The 19,522-nt window shown below is 45.7% G+C and overlaps 1 protein-coding gene and 1 long non-coding RNA gene across 7 annotated transcripts in view; one reads left to right on the top strand and one right to left on the bottom strand.

The window, feature by feature from the left end:
* The window catches only part of PTGR2 (prostaglandin reductase 2), a 31,151-nt gene extending 19,890 nt beyond the window's left edge, over nt 1-11,261 (bottom strand). The window contains exon 1 of one of the 6 annotated variants that reach the window (XM_048854212.2): nt 11,243-11,261. Coding sequence is in view for 3 of the 6 variants with exons in the window: in XM_048854213.2 (XP_048710170.2) it covers nt 7,000-7,004 (5 nt within the window). In the remaining 3 variants the exon portion in view is untranslated. Of the gene's footprint in view, nt 1-6,999; nt 8,976-10,399; nt 10,467-10,666; nt 10,798-11,242 lie in introns of those variants that run through there. The other 5 variants (XM_048854211.2, XM_048854215.2, XM_048854213.2 and 2 more) reach the window with 5 other exon arrangements.
* Nucleotides 10,894-17,467, top strand: LOC142072539 (uncharacterized). The gene is made up of 2 exons (XR_012668963.1): nt 10,894-15,916; nt 16,688-17,467. It is a non-coding gene; the product is annotated as an uncharacterized LOC142072539 (long non-coding RNA).
* Nucleotides 17,468-19,522: the final 2,055 nt, after the last annotated feature.

Below are 19,522 nucleotides of genomic sequence, written 5' to 3'. Positions count from 1 at the left end.
GGCCTTTGTATCATGTATATGCCTTTTGCTGTTCTTGGGAAAATCTACCCAAATTTGGCCAAGTTACAATTTTTCGGAAAAAAAAAAACCAGCAATGCACCTGCTTATTAGAGATGTGCTAGACTTTTACAGCTAAAGTCTCCAAAGATTCTGTCTGCTCTAGGCATGCTTCCTACTGGAGCTGAGCAGAGCATTCCCTGCAATTGCCACTCTGGGCTGCTGCAGGCAGTGCCAGGGCCAGAGTTGGGCACCAGAACTGAGAGTAGGAGCCTGTCTCTTCTGTGCTCTTAAAGCTTCTCCCTGCTGGGCTTAGGCAGCAAGGAGAAGGAGGGTGCCTGATCTGAATGCAGATGGGACAAGAGCCAGACCAAGTTGGGAGGAATAGATTGGGACAAAGAGCCTCAGGGAGATGCACAAGGAACTGCGATTTGGATGGTGTGTTTTGAGGGGGAGACAAGGACTGGCTAGATGAGGAGAACAGAACTGGGATGAGGAGCCAGGGTGGAAAAAAGAATGGGACAGGGACAGGTTCGGGAGGACAGAGCAGAAGGGGTCAAGTTTTGGTGAAATGGGCAGAAGAGTCTGTGTGCACACTACAGCACACATCCCTCCAGAGCCTGGAATGGAATCCAGGATTCCTGAGTCTCATTCCTTTGCTGTCAGCAAATATCTGTGCCAACCCACTAACAAAGTGTGTGTCTCATCTTCATCTAGTACTGGTGTACGTAGAGGATGACAACCTACTACTGCTATCAGTTATTCAGTTTGCTCAAGTGGCAAATGTCTGTGTGGTGGATCTACGGGTTCCAACCCTGCTGATAAGCCATGCAGGTGTCAATATGATGCTACATGATGGAATTCCTATTTGTTCAGTTTCCTTTTTAAAAACCTAGTAAATTGCCCACAAAACCATATCTAAAAGAATGTTATTAAGGTTGCAAAGGCAAGCACTCAAATGTTAGGAAATGCCAGAATGAAGGTTGCCTGAGACACAGAGATTAAAGTAAAAATTAATTCACTAATTTTGACTGTCAAACTTGAGACAACTAGGACCTGTTTTTTTCCTTCAGAATATTTAACATTATAAACCACTTTATATGTTCAAAGCACAGCTCCAAATCTTCAGTTGCAGCTCAGTGCTCAGCACTTCTTCAGATAAGACCCCAGGGTCTCAAAACACAATAAAAAATTGAGGACACACGATTAGCGACCACCAGTGAAAAGTCTGGTTTAAGTGACTTGCCAAGCAACACTGGAACTCTTTGGCAGAGGCAGGGATAGAATCTAATTCTCAAGGCCAACATTCAAGTGCCTTAACCATGAGACCATCTTTTCTCATCGTGGCATCCCTTGCCTCATTTGCGACACATTTTCCAACCCACTAGTCCACTAGAGACCTCCAATGCATCACCCAAGTAGGCTGAATGCCATTCAGCTAGTCCATCTCTGAACTGTGCCTGAAAACATCTATACTTGTCCATGGTTCATGCTCCATGTCCTTGCTCTTGTGTCCTGCCCCAACACCAAGCGGCAGCAGCTATTGCCACCTACAGAAGGCTGGGAGCCCCAGTGGCCCAGCTTGTATTCTACATTAGTCCCTCAGCCTTCCGGGGAATTCAGCTGGTAGCTCCTCTATGGAGCTGTGAGCACGGGCATGTGGTTGGCGTGCTTCACAGAGTCTCCTGACACTTGCCCCTTTTGCACCGAGAGAGACCCTGGCACACATCTATGTAGAAAGCGTCATGCTGCAGCCCCTCTTCCAGCTCCTCCAGAACCTGCTGAGGTTCTGACTGCATTTCTCCCTACACCTCCTTGTACATGCACACCCCACCCATGGCCCTACAGAGGCACGAGACCTCCATATCAACCTCCTCCTGGCACTGGCAGATGGCCATCAATCAGACCAGGAAGAGGATGCTCAAGCAGCACGATACGGACCCTGGACTTCAGGAAAGCAGACTTCGACTCCCTCAGGGAACGGATGGCCAGGATCCCCTGGGGGACTAACTTGAAGGGGAAAGGAGTCCAGGAGAGCTGGCTGTATTTCAAGGAATCCCTGTTGAGGTTACAGGGACAAACCATCCCAATGAGTCGAAAGAATAGTAAATATGGCAGGCGACCAGCTTGGCTTAATGGTGAAATCTTAGCGGATCTTAAACATAAAAAAGAAGCTTACAAGAAGTGGAAGGTTGGACATATGACCAGGGAAGAGTATAAAAATATTGCTCGGGCATGTAGGAATGTTATCAGGAGGGCCAAATCGCACCTGGAGCTGCAGCTAGCCAGAGATGTCAAGAGTAACAAGAAGGGTTTCTTCAGGTATGTTGGCAACAAGAAGAAAGCCAAGGAATGTGTGGGCCCCTTACTGAATGAGGGAGGCAAACTAGTGACAGAGGATGTGGAAAAAGCTAATGTACTCAATGCTTTTTTTGCCTCTGTTTTCACTAACAAGGTCAGCTCCCAGACTGCTACGCTGGGCATCACAAAATGGGGAAGAGATGGACAGCCCTCTGTGGAGATAGAGGTGGTTAGGGACTATTTAGAAAAGCTGGACGTGCACAAGTCCATGGGGCCGGACGAGTTGCATCCGAGAGTGCTGAAGGAACTGGCGGCTGTGATTGCAGAGCCATTGGCCATTATCTTTGAAAACTCGTGGCGAACCGGGGAAGTCCCGGATGACTGGAAAAAGGCTAATGTAGTGCCAATCTTTAAAAAAGGGAAGAAGGAGGATCCTGGGAACTACAGGCCAGTCAGCCTCACTTCAGTCCCTGGAAAAATCATGGAGCAGGTCCTCAAAGAATCAATCCTGAAGCACTTGCATGAGAGGAAAGTGATCAGGAACAGCCAGCATGGATTCACCAAGGGAAGGTCATGCCTGACTAATCTAATCGCCTTCTATGATGAGATTACTGGTTCTGTGGATGAAGGGAAAGCAGTGGATGTATTGTTTCTTGACTTTAGCAAAGCTTTTGACACGGTCTCCCACAGTATTCTTGTCAGCAAGTTAAGGAAGTATGGGCTGGATGAATGCACTACAAGGTGGGTAGAAAGCTGGCTAGATTCTCGGGCTCAACAGGTAGTTATCAATGGCTCCATGTCTAGTTGGCAGCCGGTATCAAGTGGAGTGCCCCAAGGGTCGGTCCTGGGGCCGGTTTTGTTCAATATCTTCATAAATGATCTGGAGGATGGTGTGGATTGCACTCTCAGCAAATTTGCGGATGATACTAAACTGGGAGGAGTGGTAGATACGCTGGAGGGGAGGGATAGGATACAGAAGGACCTAGACAAATTGGAGGATTGGGCCAAAAGAAATCTGATGAGGTTCAATAAGGATAAGTGCAGGGTCCTGCACTTAGGACGGAAGAACCCAATGCACAGCTACAGACTAGGGACCGAATGGCTAGGCAGCAGTTCTGCGGAAAAGGACCTAGGGGTGACAGTGGACGAGAAGCTGGATATGAGTCAGCAGTGTGCCCTTGTTGCCAAGAAGGCCAATGGCATTTTGGGATGTATAAGTAGGGGCATAGCGAGCAGATCGAGGGACGTGATCGTTCCCCTCTATTCGACATTGGTGAGGCCTCATCTGGAGTACTGTGTCCAGTTTTGGGCCCCACACTTCAAGAAGGATGTGGATAAATTGGAGAGAGTCCAGCGAAGGGCAACAAAAATGATTAGGGGTCTGGAACACATGAGTTATGAGGAGAGGCTGAGGGAGCTGGGATTGTTTAGCCTGCAGAAGAGAAGAATGAGGGGGGATTTGATAGCTGCTTTCAACTACCTGAAAGGGGGTTCCAAAGAGGATGGCTCTAGACTGTTCTCAATGGTATCAGATGACAGAACGAGGAGTAATGGTCTCAAGCTGCAGTGGGGGAGCTTTAGATTGGATATTAGGAAAAACTTTTTCACTAAGAGGGTGGTGAAACACTGGAATGCGTTACCTAGGGAGGTGGTAGAATCTCCTTCCTTAGAGGTTTTTAAGGTCAGGCTTGACAAAGCCCTGGCTGGGATGATTTAACTGGGAATTGGTCCTGCTTCGAGCAGGGGGTTGGACTAGATGACCTTCTGGGGTCCCTTCCAACCCTTATATTCTATGATTCTAAGGAGGTGGGGGAAGGTACTCTGCAACTGTGGGGCTTATTTCCAACCCCTTGTTATGTCATGTCTCTGGGGAGAGTTCTTCTGTAGTGGTCTCTCTCTGGGGTTCTCTGCTCATTGTCCCTTGTTTTGGCCCTATGACCCTCACTCCCATCCCTGTTTTTTCATTCTTTGTCTCTTTTGCTGTCTGGACTCTGTGGTTCATCCCCCTCATTTGAGGGGGTGGGCCTTAAATTTTGGATGGGCCTATGCCCACCTATCCCAGTATCTGCAATACGTCCACATCTTCCAACTTCTGCAACAGCTGAGGCAGGGGATCCTACAGACAACAGTATTCTTCATTCCACAACCCTTATTCATCCCCAGAGCACAATCTGTCCTGGACACTAAATGAGGCAGGGGGAAAACAGTATGTAATCATACAGTTAAATACTGTAATTTGACACAAGCAGGCTGAACTGAAGTTGTACAAGCAATTTTCATTCTGGCATTTCCTCATTTCTGAGTGCTTGACTTTGCAACCTTAGTGAAGTTCTTTTAACATAGCTTTTTTGTGTGTGTAACAAAATATATATATTGAGAAACACTCACTAAATAATCTACAAAAATTATGTATTTATTTTACAAATGATAAGCAGAAAATTGTTTGGTGTTTTTTGACTGAAATTAAGGCCTTGTCTATACATTTTAAGCCACAGTCTAATCCTACAAATTCTATCTCACCTGAGTAGCCCTACTGAAGTCAATGGGACAACTTATGTGAATAAGAGTTTGTAGAACTGGGCCACATATTAGTATCTATTCAAAGAACCAGGCTTAAACATAGTTCTTGCTGGAGAGGTGCTAGCACAGGTCTGGAGCATCACCTCCTATGGAAAAATTCAAGAAGGGACACTGAGGAAGGAAACCTCCTTGCATAGGCACTACAAGCAGGAGGGCGGGGCACTATGTTCCCTCTAAGCTGCGCGGTTGGGTGGCTGCCCAGGAGGGATTCAAGTGCTGCCCAGTTGATTAGCAGAGCGCACACATCCAGCAGTGTGTATTCAGGTGCCCCGGAATCCCACTGCTTTGCAGCCAAGTTGCTCCTGCAGCTGTACCTGAGACCCTCCTGCTGGCTGTGCAGAACAGGAAGAGGGAAAGGGGTGCTGATGTCAGGGTGTCCCCCCTCCCCCTGTACCCCATTTCCATAGAGTAGGGGAGAGGGGACAGCCTGGCTCAGGACTCAGAACTTCTGCGGTCTGAACACCTGGTGCTTCCAGGCGGTGAGTGCCTTTCTTGAAGAGACAGCACACGGTCTCTGAGACCTCCCCAGCAGCCAGCTCACACAGTCTGTCTGTCTGTCTGTCTCTCACACACACATACACACTCTCTCCCCCCTGCCCATGTACCCCATCTCCGCAGAGCCAGGGAAGGGAGACAGGGCTCAGGTCAGAGTGGGAGAGTTTTCAGTGAGTGCCTTAAAGAGACAGTGCATAGCATCTCTCAGAAACTTCCTCGGCGACCAGCACACATACAGTTTCTGTGTCACACTCACCTTCCAACATATACTTGTATTATTGTTGTTGTTATTTCTTGGTACTTCCTGCAATGCACATATATTCTCTGTAACTTTATTCTTTCAAAGTGTATTATTTTAGTGTTTTGAGTGGTTTATGCATTTCATAATTTTTATTTCTCTTACACTTAAATTTAATTCTTTGAGTAGTGATTTCTAAAATGCCTAACCTGTCCTGTCTGGAGCAATTATCCCTATGGTAACTTTTTAAAAATATATATCTAGTTTTTTTGTTTCTAGAAGTGGCACATATCCGCACATACCTTGTTGCACATAACAAAATTTATTCCGCACATGGATGGAAAAAATTAGAGGGAACATTGGACCGGGGCAGTGCTGCAGAGGTGATGGAGTACTTTCTGCACAGGAGCCTGGAGATCCATGTGCAGAGGGTCCCCTCTTTGAGCACTTGGTTGGGGGAAGGAGGACACTGTGGGCTGGACTAAGGCCCAGATCCATAAAAGTATGTATGCAGCTCAGCCCCAGATTTAGGTGCCTAAAGTACATCTATACAGCCTGTGGCAGCAAGCCTCCAAGCCCAAGACAACAAATTTGATCTCGAGTTACCGTGCTAAATGGAGCTGTGTAGATGTTGTGGCTCGGGCTGGAGCTTGGGATCGAAAGCCTAGGGAAGGGGTGGGCTTTAGAGCAAGAGCTGAAGCCTGAGACACAAATTAAAAGCGCTATCTACACAGCTATTTTTAGCACCATAGCATGGGCACCACGATCCCAAGTCTGTCAACCCAGGCGCAGATGCTCACTGCCACAGACTGCTGCTGCCTGTGTAGATTTACCCTCCATTTGGGGTTTAGGCGCCTAAATCCCAATTTTGGCTCAAATTGCGATTCACAAAACTCCCACCAAACCAGGTAGGCACTTAAACTCACTTGGCACCTCAGTTTTCTAAGTAAAAGTACCCTAGGCACCTCAGCATGTGCACTGCTGCCTCTCTCTAGGAGTTCAGTTACCTATCTCCTACCTAAGCCCCAGGCTGATTCACAACCTTGAGGAAGATAGACATTCAGCTGCCTAAATTGTTTGCAGGGCCTGATCTGGTAGGGATGCTGTAGCTTGATCTATGGATTATGTATTAAATTATATTGATTACTTAAGAATTCCCAGTTATCACTCCGAGGTTTGAGCGTTCTTGTCCCAAGATCAAGCCCAGTATTATTAAAATTACTGTATAACTGGGAACTTCAATATGCACAGTTGCAACACGCACACTTTAGGAACCCTTCTGTATTTGTAATAGTTTATTAATACATTTAGCAAAGTCACAAACACGGTAATCAAGCAAGGTAGATAGAGATAATACAGAATGTACATCTGAACATCCATATACTCACACCATCCCTTGCAGAATAACCTGAAATGTTAGCCATTATCTTCCTCATCATCACCAGTGGCCATCATCCTGGCACCTCCCAAGGTCTACATCTCTCTCTCCTCCTGTACACAGGCTGGGATACAACTTGTATGTTACACTGATGCCACTATGCCTAATGTATATTCAGTAGGGGTTTGTCCCCTCTTCCTTATTTGTATTTCCTCACCCTACTAATGTTGGGATGGCCTTCTCCTATAAGTTAGTATATTAATGATCTCAACTTATTATCGTATGTCATTTTATTGCCATGGCACTTTTGTGGTCAGACATCTGCAGATGTTCCTATCCTAAAATATCCAAAAGCTGGTGTTAGCTCATAGTCTCATGTTGTCATGTACAAACTTCCCCCTTAAACACTCTAGTCCCAGTTCCTAAAACTTAGGCGTGACCATTGGGCTCTTTATCTGTGCTAAAGTTAATGGGCCTCAAAAGCCTTATGCTAAATGCTGAAGCCAATGTCTTACAAAATACAGGCCTGTAGGCTCCTTGCGTTACTGCTCAATAAAATAAATGCTAATGCTAGCTCTCTGGGCTACCATGCTTTGAGGCTACCTACTGGTTCAAGTCCTATTCAAAATCCAGCCAGAGGAGGAGATGGTACCACCTACTTTACAACTTTTACCACAGTGGTTAGAGCACTTGCCTGGGACATGGGAAATCCAGGTTCAATTCCATCCTTTCCGCAGAGAGGGGGGAGAAAATATTTACTGGGCAATGGGATATTCTCCTGTTGAAGCTGTTTGCACTAGGATGAGTAATGAAAGAGAGTGACTGGAATAAGATGACTGGACCCAGGGTTTCCCACCTCCTAGTTGGGTGCCCTTACGCTGGACTATAGAATCATTTTCACACATACTATTTCTGGCCCAGCAAGAGTTTGAGAATGACTCTGTAGGGAGACCCCTGTTCAATTCCCTTCTCCCCCTCTGGCAGAGAGGGCAGAATTGAACCTGGGGTCTCCATATCCCAGATGATTGCTCTAACCACTGTGCTAAAAGTTAGAAGGTGGGCACCTCCTTTCTCCTCCCCCTCGCATTTTGTGTGGAGCAAGACAGGCTCCTAAAGCCATCTGACTCTAGGTGGTGGGCTCCTGTTTATGGATCACTAGCAGAGCTAGGTGCCTATCTACAAGAGAGGGGTGGGGCTCACCCCCCCGCCCCATGGTTGGCATCTCCCATTGGCTGGCTCAGGCAGCTCTCGGCCTAGGATGCTGGTTTTGTGGACCACATTCTTAAGCACCTATGTCTCCCCATTCATTGTATTACTCCTGGGGGAATTCTGTGCCAATGTGCAATACAGATTTTAGCAGAAATTAATATTTTTTGCCCATAATTTCTTCCACGCCTCCCCCCCAAAATGGGCTGCAGTGCTGGGGCCACTAGCCCAGCTCACACATGGAAGACACTGCTGAGGGGAGGGGGTGGGAGCTAGAGGGTTCCAGGCAGCTGCAATTTCCCACATGCCCTGAGGGGAAAGAGATGGTGGCTTGCAGGAAACTCCACACAAGCCTGGGACTGAACATCAGGCTATTTCCCACTCTGGATCCCTGGGCTCTGAGGGGTAGGGGGACGAGTGTCTGGGCTGAGGGGGCCCTGCAGTTGGGCTCTAGAGGGCAGGGGGTGTGGGTATCTGGGCCAGGTATTTTTTTTTTTTGCCACCTTCCACCTTGCCCCCCCAGCTCTGCACATTGGTTCATTGAGGGGCAAATCCCAACGAGCCTTTGTAGACCCCAGGGGCCAGCCTGCCCACTGGCTTTGGCGGGCTTGGGCCACTGCAGCAGCTTGGCTGGGAGGAGCCGCCTTCCAGAGACACTGGAGAGCCAGAGCATCCAGCTTGCAGCAATGGTGAGCCCCAGCCATGGAGGAGCCGGCGCGGTGCAGCAGCTCTGCAAAGGCAGCAGCGCCGCTAGTAGGGAGCAGCTGCGCCCCCAGCCCAGGCTGCCTCCCGGCGCCCCCACAAATAGGGTTACCATATTTCAACAATCAAAAAAGAGGACCATCCACTCCTTCCCACTTCCCACCCCCTGACTGCCCCCCTCAGAACCTCCAACCTCCCCCTGCTCCTTGTCCCCAGACTGCCCCCTCCTGGGACCCCTGCCCCTAACTGCCCCCCAGAACCTCACCCCCTACCTAAGCCTCCCTGTTCCTTGTCCCCTGACTGCCCCCTCCTGAGACCCCACACCCTAACTGCCCCCCTAGGACCCTACCCCCTACCTGTCCCCTGACTGCCCCAACCCTCATCTAGTGGTTGCACAGGCCCTGGGCGGGGGTTTGGGTGTATTGGTTGTGGGAGGCATGGCTGGGCTCTGGGGGAGAGGGGGTGTGGGTATCTGGGCCAGGGGACCCCAACAGCTGGGCTCTAGGGGTGAGGAGGTGCAGGTAGCGGGGGGGAAGCACAGCCAGGCTCTGGGGGGAGAAGGGGTTTGGGTGTATTGGTGGGGGGGGGGCATGGCTGGGCTTTAGGGGGGAGAGAGACTGTGGCCCCCAGCTGAGTTCCAGGGGTGAGAGGCAGAGAAACAGGAACTGGGTTGTTGTAGGGGTTTCTTGAACTCTCTACTCCTGGTGGAAGTGTTTTGTGCATCTGTAAGACATACTTGCTGACAGGTATTTTGAAATAAATTACCAAAATAATTGAAAGTGCCATCATTATGTAGTGTTATTTTGACAAATAAAGTGTGCAGAATTTTTATTTTTTGGCACCAAATTCCCCCAGGAGTAATTGTACGGGCACACAACTCAGCTCTGTGGGTCACAGTGTCATTCTTGTGGTTTGATAGGTGGCCTGATGCTCAGTGTTGTAACATCTAAGTCCCTTTGAGGATCCCACCCTCAGTTTGGATTTATACCTGTGTAATACAGACCACATGGGTGAGAGAAAATGATCAGAACAGTCCCTTCTGACTTGAACAGCTTTGATGGTGGCCATGTTTGCGATCAGGCTGGAACCATCTCAGTTCATTCTTGACAAGACTGTAGCTGTTGGCCTCAGTCCTACAGAGGCCTGGCGGCACAGGGCTGCGCACTGCAGCTCGCACCAGCATTTAGTCAACATAAAGAGAAGCAGTGGATCGGGCCCCTCTACACCCACGGCCCATGACAAACACACAACCCAGCGCTCACAGGGCACCGAGCCACATCGGGGCCATCTTGGCCTCATACTGTACTGCGGGTGGGACTCTGACCCCGCCCACGAGCCAGAGTGACGTCGCCACTTTACACCACAACCAGGGCGCTGCCACCTTGTCACGTGCAGCGCAGCCAGGCCCGCCGCGACCGTCCCTGCACTTTCAGCCCGTCGCCTCTCGACGGTGATTTCCGACTGAAACGCCGCCCCCACGCCAGGCTCCGAGCCCGCTTCACCTGAGCCGGGCTCTGCGGCGCGGCGCGGCGCCCGGAGTCACGACCGCAGTCTGTGGAACGAAGAATGGTGCGCAGAGCGGCCGCCGCCGACCCCGCCTCCTCTCTCCTCCCCGCCCAGGACACGTGCGCGGCTGCGCGCGCTGACCGTTACGGGAACGCGCGGCTGAGGTCGGTTAGGGACCGAAAAGCCCCCTCCGCCTCCTTCCCCAGCGCCCGCGCGCCGTGGTACTCCTCGCGCCCCGGCAGTTTGGGGGTGCCAGTACTCACGAGGTCTGAGTCTCCTGCGCACCCGCCTAGGCGCGAGATCAGCAGCCGGCTTATTAAACCAAGGACTGTGTTTGCTCACGCCCCGCACGCATGCGCGTACTTCTTAAAAGAGCCGTGCGGGGCACGGCTGCTTAAAAGGGCGAGGCGGGCGTGCCCCGGTGGGGTTCGTGCGGACGGGTTAAGGCCGAAGTATGGGGGAAGCTTCGCCGCTATGGTGGCGAGCGGTCCCGCGTGGGTGTACGGGAGCACTTCGCTTCACTTCGTCACTAGCGCGCGTGGAAACCCAGCCCCCTTTGGAAACCGGGCCAGCGAATTCTGCCGTAGGCTGGGCAGGGGCGGCGAGAGAGCTGGTTCCCGGTAGCTCTCTTTGTCCGGCGCGCCGGGGGGGCGAACCGGCTCCCAGCAGGGAGGATTTGTGTTCGCCCGACGCTCACGGAAAGTTTTTTGTAGAGAAAGGCAGGGGGTGAGTTTGTAACGAAAATGGCAGGGGAAGGCGTATAATTATTGTGCGCAGATATGACTGTGTGCACTGAGCAGGCAGTGAAACGCGAGGGACGGCCATGTGATTACACTTACCAGCTGTGCACCACGTTCACGGGTGTGCTGTGGGGCAGGAGACTGGCATGCCAATTGACGTGACCTCTGTCACCAGAAGAGCCTGGCCATTCTTGTGTGTTGGCTCACAGCTTGCAATGTGTTATTACTTTTACAAAATCAGTTCCAGAACTGCAAGCACTGGGTGTAACTGCATTAGGTGAGATTTATCATCCAATTACTACAAAAGGAGTGGATGCATCCATTTGAGGAATAGGTATATTAAAAATGGCCATATTATTGTGACATCAAGATCATGCACCAAATGTCAAACCTGATTGCAAAATGTAGGGAAAATTGCATATAATGTATCCTACAACTCCTAATAATCTAGGATAAAATTACATCCTACTGCTCACAAATGAGGAAGTTTTATAAAAGTACCATTTTGAGAAGTGCAGTTACGCTATATGCCATCACTTTTCTGTGGTTGAAGTCACTTGTGGTGTGTTAGTATCCCTCATACTCGTCAGGTACATTGCCATGCTATGCACTGTACAAATCCAGATAAAGATAGTGATCCCATTGTGTGTTTGATTGACTGTTCTGGTTAAAAACTGCTGAAAAATTGTGTTTTTGATGCCAAGGGGGCTCAAGCAGCATTGATGCCATATAGGCATTATAACACTGTAACTCAGTGATATGTTTCAGTGGCTCGCTATCCAGGGGAAATGTGGTCTGACCAGGGGTGTGGCCAGTGAGTTCATGCAAAGCACAGACCCATTGGACTATACAACCACTTCAGAGTGTACATTGACCATGCCATTGGCTGTAAGAGCAGCTATAGCCTGACTTCATAGAGCTTGGGTTTGATGATTTCTCACCCTCAACCCTCACATAGCTGCAGCCAAAGCTCTTTATTCCAGTTTTGCCTATGACATTAGAATTGAGGCCTAAGTGAACAGTTTATATTTGTGCCACCTTAATGTAGAATAATGTATGTGAACCAAGCATGCTAATTAGTTTAATACAGTGCAAGGAATTTTTTAGGGCTGGAGATGCTGGTATAGTATTAAACTGGTATGTCATGTAAGTAGGAGAGCTATATAAAGTAAATTAATTTTCTCATTGTGTAATAAGAGTATAGCTTCTTATTGCAGGCAGAATTACGATTGTTATATCAGAAAACAATGTTACAACTCGTATAAGTAAACAGGAAAAGATTACGAGATCTCTATTAATGGAAAACACTCTATTAATTTGGAGGTGCTATATCTCAATGACTAGTGGTGATAGAAATTAAACTAGGCAAAGGTATATGGTACATGCAAATATTTAAATAATGATCCTGTCGCTCAGTGATAAGGACAACTCTTTTGTGGATTTTTTTTTAATGATTTTTTTTAACACACAAAGGCATATGATATATACAGAGTGTAGCTTTCTTCATGTAACCAGGTCAGCTATTATATAGTTCACATTATAAAATCTGCATTAGGGTTAACAGGATTTAATTAAATAGTATATTGATTTCAATCCATGAAAGAAATGATTTTTTCATTTTTCTACCTCACATTTTCAAAGGAGGAAAACAAAATCTAATGCATGTTTAAGAACTAGCAAATTAGAAATCATTTGAGACAGCTTTAAAGAAATCTTTACAAGAGGCACTTTCAGAGTTATACTGTTGGCAGTTCCTAGTTCATCTGAGATCAACACATTAATCTGAGCTCCTTCCAAAGCATACATTCTTATCTTTAATAATAACTGTATTTGTAACTGCTTGGGGAAATACATGGACAATTACAATTTAGAGAAAATAATGTTAAGGGCAATTATATTGAAGCAAATAGAATAGATTACTCGTATTAACACATAGCATAATGCAAGTATAGCAGGTTTATTAAAATTATACTACATTTTCATAAGGGAAATATGGGCTGTTTTGGAAAATGGATTCCCACCACAAAAATCACAGTAAATGACAAACATCAGCAAAATTCCCAGGATATTTAAGTAACTGAAAAGATTAGTCAACACTCCACCAGCACCTTCATTCCACCAATGCTTAAGAGATCCCTTGCAACATATCTATCCTGCTCAGTTGCATTTCAGGAGAGTGGCTTACCATACCACTTGCATAATGGGTCTTGAACATTCTTGGTGGTGGAGTTTAACTAATGTGCTATGTTTCTGGCATATAGGTTTACAAATAGGTGTCGTCATATCTCAGCTGCTCCAACCATCAAAAAAGTAAATTGGTGTAATTCTAATAATATAAAGATTGAGTGGAATGAAGCTGTGGTATCTCTCTTAACCTGTTCTGTAACAAATACCAAACAAATATTTGTGTAAATTTATGAATGAAATGGCAATTCACAAGAGAAAATCCATGTGGTTATAAATTAAGAAATCACGCATAAACTATAACCCATCATGTCCAAAACAGGTGGTTGTGTGCTTTAATATATCTACTACATCCTGGCTCTTGGGATTATCCACTCATTGCCCCCAACTGTATTCTTTTGCATTCAGGGATTGGAAATAATTTACACTTTAATCTATTTGGGAGATTGAATTCAAAGCTATTATTATTCCCATATCCGCCCATTGTTCAGGGGCAACTGGCAACACAGTGGTGAGTACCAGGTATCCTCCACTCAGCAGTGTGGGATATGTGGTCTGTAGGCAGCAGGATGGATATAATCTTACAATCAATTTTATAGTCAGAGGTAGAATAGAAAAGACTGGTGGCTTGTCTGCATGAACTATTAGTTTGCAGCAGGCTGGGTGTGAATCTACCCCACACTAGCTTGCTGCAGACTGTGTGGACCTTGCTGATGCACATTAACAGTTTGTTAGTTTTCTTTGATCTAGTCCCATTTAAAAGAAAACTAGATTAAAGCAAATTATTAATGCACATCAGCAGGATCCACACAGTCTGCAGAAAGCTAGTGTGGGGCTGATTCACACCCCAACTTTCTTCAAACTAAATGTTCATTGTAGGCAAGTCCTCAGTGTCATCTAGTTTATCCCCGTCCCACTTTGTAGGATTGATATAGTATGTACCAATGTATTTTGTCCATAGTCAAAGAGAGCAATGCCATCAAGTTGTGACTGTAGGGCTTGGCAAATAATCTGACAGATGTAAAGTTTCCTCATCTTGGCAGCAGGCTGGGATAAAAGGCTCATGTGACCTAGTGTCTTTAGGACAAAAAGGTAAGATACGATATATTTTATGCAAAGTCACCTCTTGGTGTCGTGGGTAGTCTTTGGTATATTAAAAAATAAAAAGTCCATCTGGTTTAGATTGCTTAAACCTATGTCACCATTATAGGCCTTGTTCTAATCAGTTTTAGTGGAGCAAATGCGAGTAGTGGTAGTGTAGGAATGAGAGTCAAAACTTGTAGGTTCTACCCATGACTTAACCACTAACTTGGTGTGTGTCTATGAGTCACTCATTCCATCTTTTTGTGCCTGCATTTTCCCCATCTGTAACATGGAAATAATCAAATGTATCTACCTCACGTGGGTGTTGTGAAGCTTAAGTGCTATGTAAGTACAAAGTATTACTGTAGATAACGCATGATGCACGGATCATATTGCTGAAAAAATAGTGAAAAATTATCTTTTTAGATGTTGTTCAAAATAACTCAGATTTTTTGGCAAATATATGTCCTCCATACAGTTGCTCATATACCATTGATTACATGTTTATCACTTGGCTCTGCAATTCCTTAAATGGATATCATCTCCATCTATTTGTTATGTTCCCACACACACTTACAGTTGAGACACTGATTTATGGCTCCAATCCTACAAATATTTATGCGCTTACTTTACTTTAAGCACATGAGTAGTTCTATTAACTTCAGTAGGACTAATCATGCTTAAATTGAAGCACATGCAACAGTGTTTATAAGATCACGGCTTATATATCTATATAAAAGTTTGTAGAATTTTAGCACCTGTCACTGCCTGAGTTTCTCCATTACTGAGTTTTTGCATTATATATGTGTCATACAGTAGTTTCTTTCAGTGATGTGCAGCAGCAGTCAAAAAAGCTAGCGAATGTTGAGAATCGTTAGGAAAGCGATAGATAATAAGACAGAAAATATCATATTGCCTCTATATAAATCCATGGTTTTCCCACATCGTGAATACTGCATGCAGATCTGGTCACCCCATCTCAATAAAGATGTATTGGAATTGGAAAAGGTACAGAAACAGGCAACAAAAATCATTAGGAATATAGAACAGCTTCCATATGAGGAGAAATTAATAAGACTGGGACTTTTCAGCTTGGAAAAGAGATGACCAAGGGGGGATATGATAGAGGTCTATAAAATCATGACTGGTGTGGTGAAATTAATAGGCAGCAGCTTTAAAATAAAAGGAAATATTTTTTCACACAATGCACTCTCAACCTGTGGAACTCTTTGCCAGAGGATGTTGTGAAGGCCAAAACTATAACAGGGTTCACAAAAGAACAAGATAAGTTTATGGAGGATAGGTCCAACAATGGCTATTAGGATGGGCAGGGATGCAAAACCATGCTCTGAAGTGTCCCTAGCTTTTGTTTGCTAGAAGCTGGGAATGCGCAGCGGAATAGATCACTTGATGATTATCTGTTCTGTTCATTCCCTCTGAAGGGTCTGGTATTGGCCACAGTTGGAAGACAGGATACTGGGCTAGATGGACCATTAGTCTGACTCGGTATGTCCATTCGTATGTAGTAAGGGCTATCATTTTAATGATTCTTCACAGTTCAATGGTTCATGTACCCTTTTGGTGTAGAGTAATATGGAACTGAAAGAACTGGTTTTCCCATTCGAAAACATTGGAAATCGAAGTTTCAAAGCTGGTTGAGTTCTGTAATTTGAAAAAGAATTGAATTAATTTAACATTTTTTAACCTACTGTTAAATTAATTTTAAATGTTTATTTTTTATCCATCTGTCTGGATAGATTTGGAAAATGAAATTGTGAAGATAGTGGCTTCCTGTTTTACTGTTAATTAAGACAATTAAAATATATTTTGAGTCTTGATCCTGCTTGCACTGACATGAGTGACAGTTTTGCCTTTAATTTCAATGGGAGCAGAATCAGACCCTTTGTGATTTACTCTTCTTTGTAATCAGATGTAATGATTAATGTGTTTTTATTATTCTGGTGTTTGTGACTTGCCAAAGACCATACAGCAAGCCAGCAATAGGTGGGCATGGAACCATATATTCCTGGTTCCCAGAACTGCGGTCTGTGTTTCAGAACCAAACAAATAAACAAAAACAGAAGAGGAGAGCTCAATTACTGTCATCATTGACAAGCAGAGCACTGTCACTGGAGCTTGAGGAGCCTCCCAGTGAGAAATCAGAGTTGACTCAAGGGGCACACCAATTTCCCTTCCCACCTAAAGAATCCTCCATGTCCCCGGATGAGGCTGTCACTAACGCCCTAACACCAGCTGTCCGAATTTATGGTCTTACAGGAGCTGCTCTTGAGGATAACAGATACCTTGACGTTGAGACAACGGTGATCCAAGAGAACACATACAAGCTCTTTGACATTGTGACAGAATACACCCCTATATTCACACCCTACACACTATTGTAATTGTTGTACAAGGTATGCCTTGTAGGGTATCATTTGAAAACTCATAATTTGCTGGTCAGTACTGTCCTGATAAAATGTGTGGCTATGTGGACGAAGTTATAAGATTTCCCTGTATGATGTTATTAATACGTTCCAAGCCCCACAGCCCTGCCTATGCAGAAGTCAGCAAACAGGTCTTTCCTAAACAAAGAAATTTGTGCTTGCCTTAATTTGCATTTAAGCAGTAAACAGAGTCATCAAGCAAGAATGGAAAACAAAAAAGCTCAAACAAGTGAAAGAAGCCAGCAGGGAATATCCTTCTACATTGACGCTTTGTCTCCTGGTTCTCAGCTGAAAATGATTTTCAAAAGAGGTACTGAAACTATGAAAAGGAAGGGCGAACACCATCTCTCTCCCCCTGCCTGTCATGTTCTTTGCACCTGGGAAGACAAAAGAAAATAGCCATTGGATTCCTGATCTGAACAGTTTGGTCAGTAATTTTGCTGGAAGCATGTAGTGAGAAATTTTGCTTGAATCTAATATTGTTTGTTAGGCACTAATAAGTGTTCTATCTTTATTTTTTGTAACCATTGCTAACTTTTTATGCTGCATTACTTGTACTCACTTAAAATCTCTCTCTTTGTGTTTAATAAACTTGTTTTATTGTTTTATCTAATCCAGTGTGTTTAAGTTAAAGTGTCTGGGTAACTTCATTTATCATGAGAATTTGGTGTATATTATTCACTTAAAGATATAACAAACCTAATATTTTTGGACTGTCTAGGAGAAGGCTGGACAGTGCAGGACATACATTTCTGGGGAAAAGTCCAGGACTGGGTGTGTATTGGGGTCACCCTGCAATATAACCAAGAGCTGATGAAAGCCAGGGTCTCACTGGCAGGCTACAGTTACACAAACACATTTGGGAGTGGCCTGCATGCTGTTGGCCAGTTGTGAGAAATCCAGGTTGAAAACTGCAATTGTAAGGTACCCCAGTTTACAGAGCACAGGTGACACAGGCCTCCACTGGGCTGGATTATACCCCGGTATGTCACAGACATCCTCAGCTCCTTGGTGTCCACAAGAATTGCTGTTCCAATCAGTGAAGTCCTCCTGGTCTTCCTGAAGGGTTTGTGGCACACCCTGTCCTCGCTTTTTGCAACTTTGAAGCAAGTGGAAAAGCACTACCAAGTCCCATCTAAGGGTTTCAAACATTTTTGTGTGCGTTGTTAGGGGAAATTAATCTAGTTAGCAAATGTGACTCCATTTTGGGTTTCCTGTCGGCCATTAACTAGAAGGGAGCACATCACGTACCAAGGAAGGATCCTTCAAGGTGGACAGCTGGACAGTTTCAAGATAAGGGAAACAAAGGAGACAGGAACCAGCCGACATGCCTGAAATAGTTGCCACTTCAGCTTTTTTGTAGGGGGAAGGTGTCTGCAGGGGATTGGTGATAGATAAGGAGAAGGCCTGTTTATTGGTTTAGGCCCCCCGAGGCACACAGGCAGGATGTTTTGCCAACAGTATATAATCTTTGTGTAACCTGTAATTGGGGTCCCATTCTGTTTAACAGGCGGTACCACGCTCGTGCGTAATAAACCTAGAAACTTTAAGACACTCTGCAGTCTGTTTTTATTTGGTTGCCTCAACCTAGAAACGAACTGTACATGTCCTAACTGGAATAATTCGTAACAGCATCCAGCACTGTTGTTACTCATTGTCTGAGGTCCAAGAGAGAACCTGATCCGCCAGGAAGACCCCAAAGGGAATGTAAGGAAAAACTGAAAGACATGATGAAGAAAAGGTAGATAATTGCCAAAACAGTGCTACAACTGGCAATGGGTAAGTCTGATACATCTACTTGGTCCATGGCCATAGTGATCATAATGCACAAGGTTCTTTGCTACAGGAGCCTGAGATTCCTAGAGAAGTCCAGATGGGAACTGAGGATTTGGTTTTCATGGCATGGAGCTATTGAGTACCTGAACTGAAGGAATCAATGGCCATGTTCAGATCCCTGAGTATTTAAACTCCAGTGCTGTACTACAAGCCTTTCTGGTTACAGTCATCTCAAAGGCAGAGAACACTGTCTTTTTCCCATGGTCACCAAGCAGAATATCTGCTCAGAAAGGGACCATGTTATCCTAGGAAGCCCTGGTCATCCTGCTCCATTGCACACCAGCCTCCCTCCCAGAGGCATCAGGTTGACAAGAAGTTGAGAGCTACACCACAACCACCTCAGAGCTGACCTTAAGAAATCTCCTTGCCTGCTTCTACTGAGCATGGGCAGACATTGCAGGCCACAAATTGGTGTGGACATTGTCACCTAGGTCTACCCCATCCAATTCCTTTGCCTACCCCCTCCCTGTCTCCCTTTCCCATTTCCCCTTAGGGACCTTTCTCACAAAAGCCACTTACAAATGAAGTGATTTTTTTGCTTTATCTAGGAGCCATAAAAAGATTCCACAGGAATACACTGCCACCTCAGATTCAGGATAATAAAACTTGCCTCCATTATTCCATCGTTTCAGGCTCAGGACTGGTTTGTGGCTTTTGACTTACAAGACACCTACTTGCACACTTCCATTCACCTGGCCTGTAGGATGTACCTGAGATTTACTGTGGGTCCTAATTACTATGAGTACAATGTACTACCTTTTGGGCTCTCCAAGGCACCAGGAGTGTTGCTGTTGTGGCAGAACACCTGAGGGAAAAGGTTATCACATCTATC

The sequence above is a fragment of the Caretta caretta genome, chromosome 6, assembly GCF_965140235.1.
Source record: "Caretta caretta isolate rCarCar2 chromosome 6, rCarCar1.hap1, whole genome shotgun sequence".
NCBI classification, from domain to species: Eukaryota; Metazoa; Chordata; order Testudines; family Cheloniidae; genus Caretta; species Caretta caretta.
Note: the sequence above shows the minus strand (reverse complement) of the source record. Positions and strands in the feature narration are given on the sequence as shown.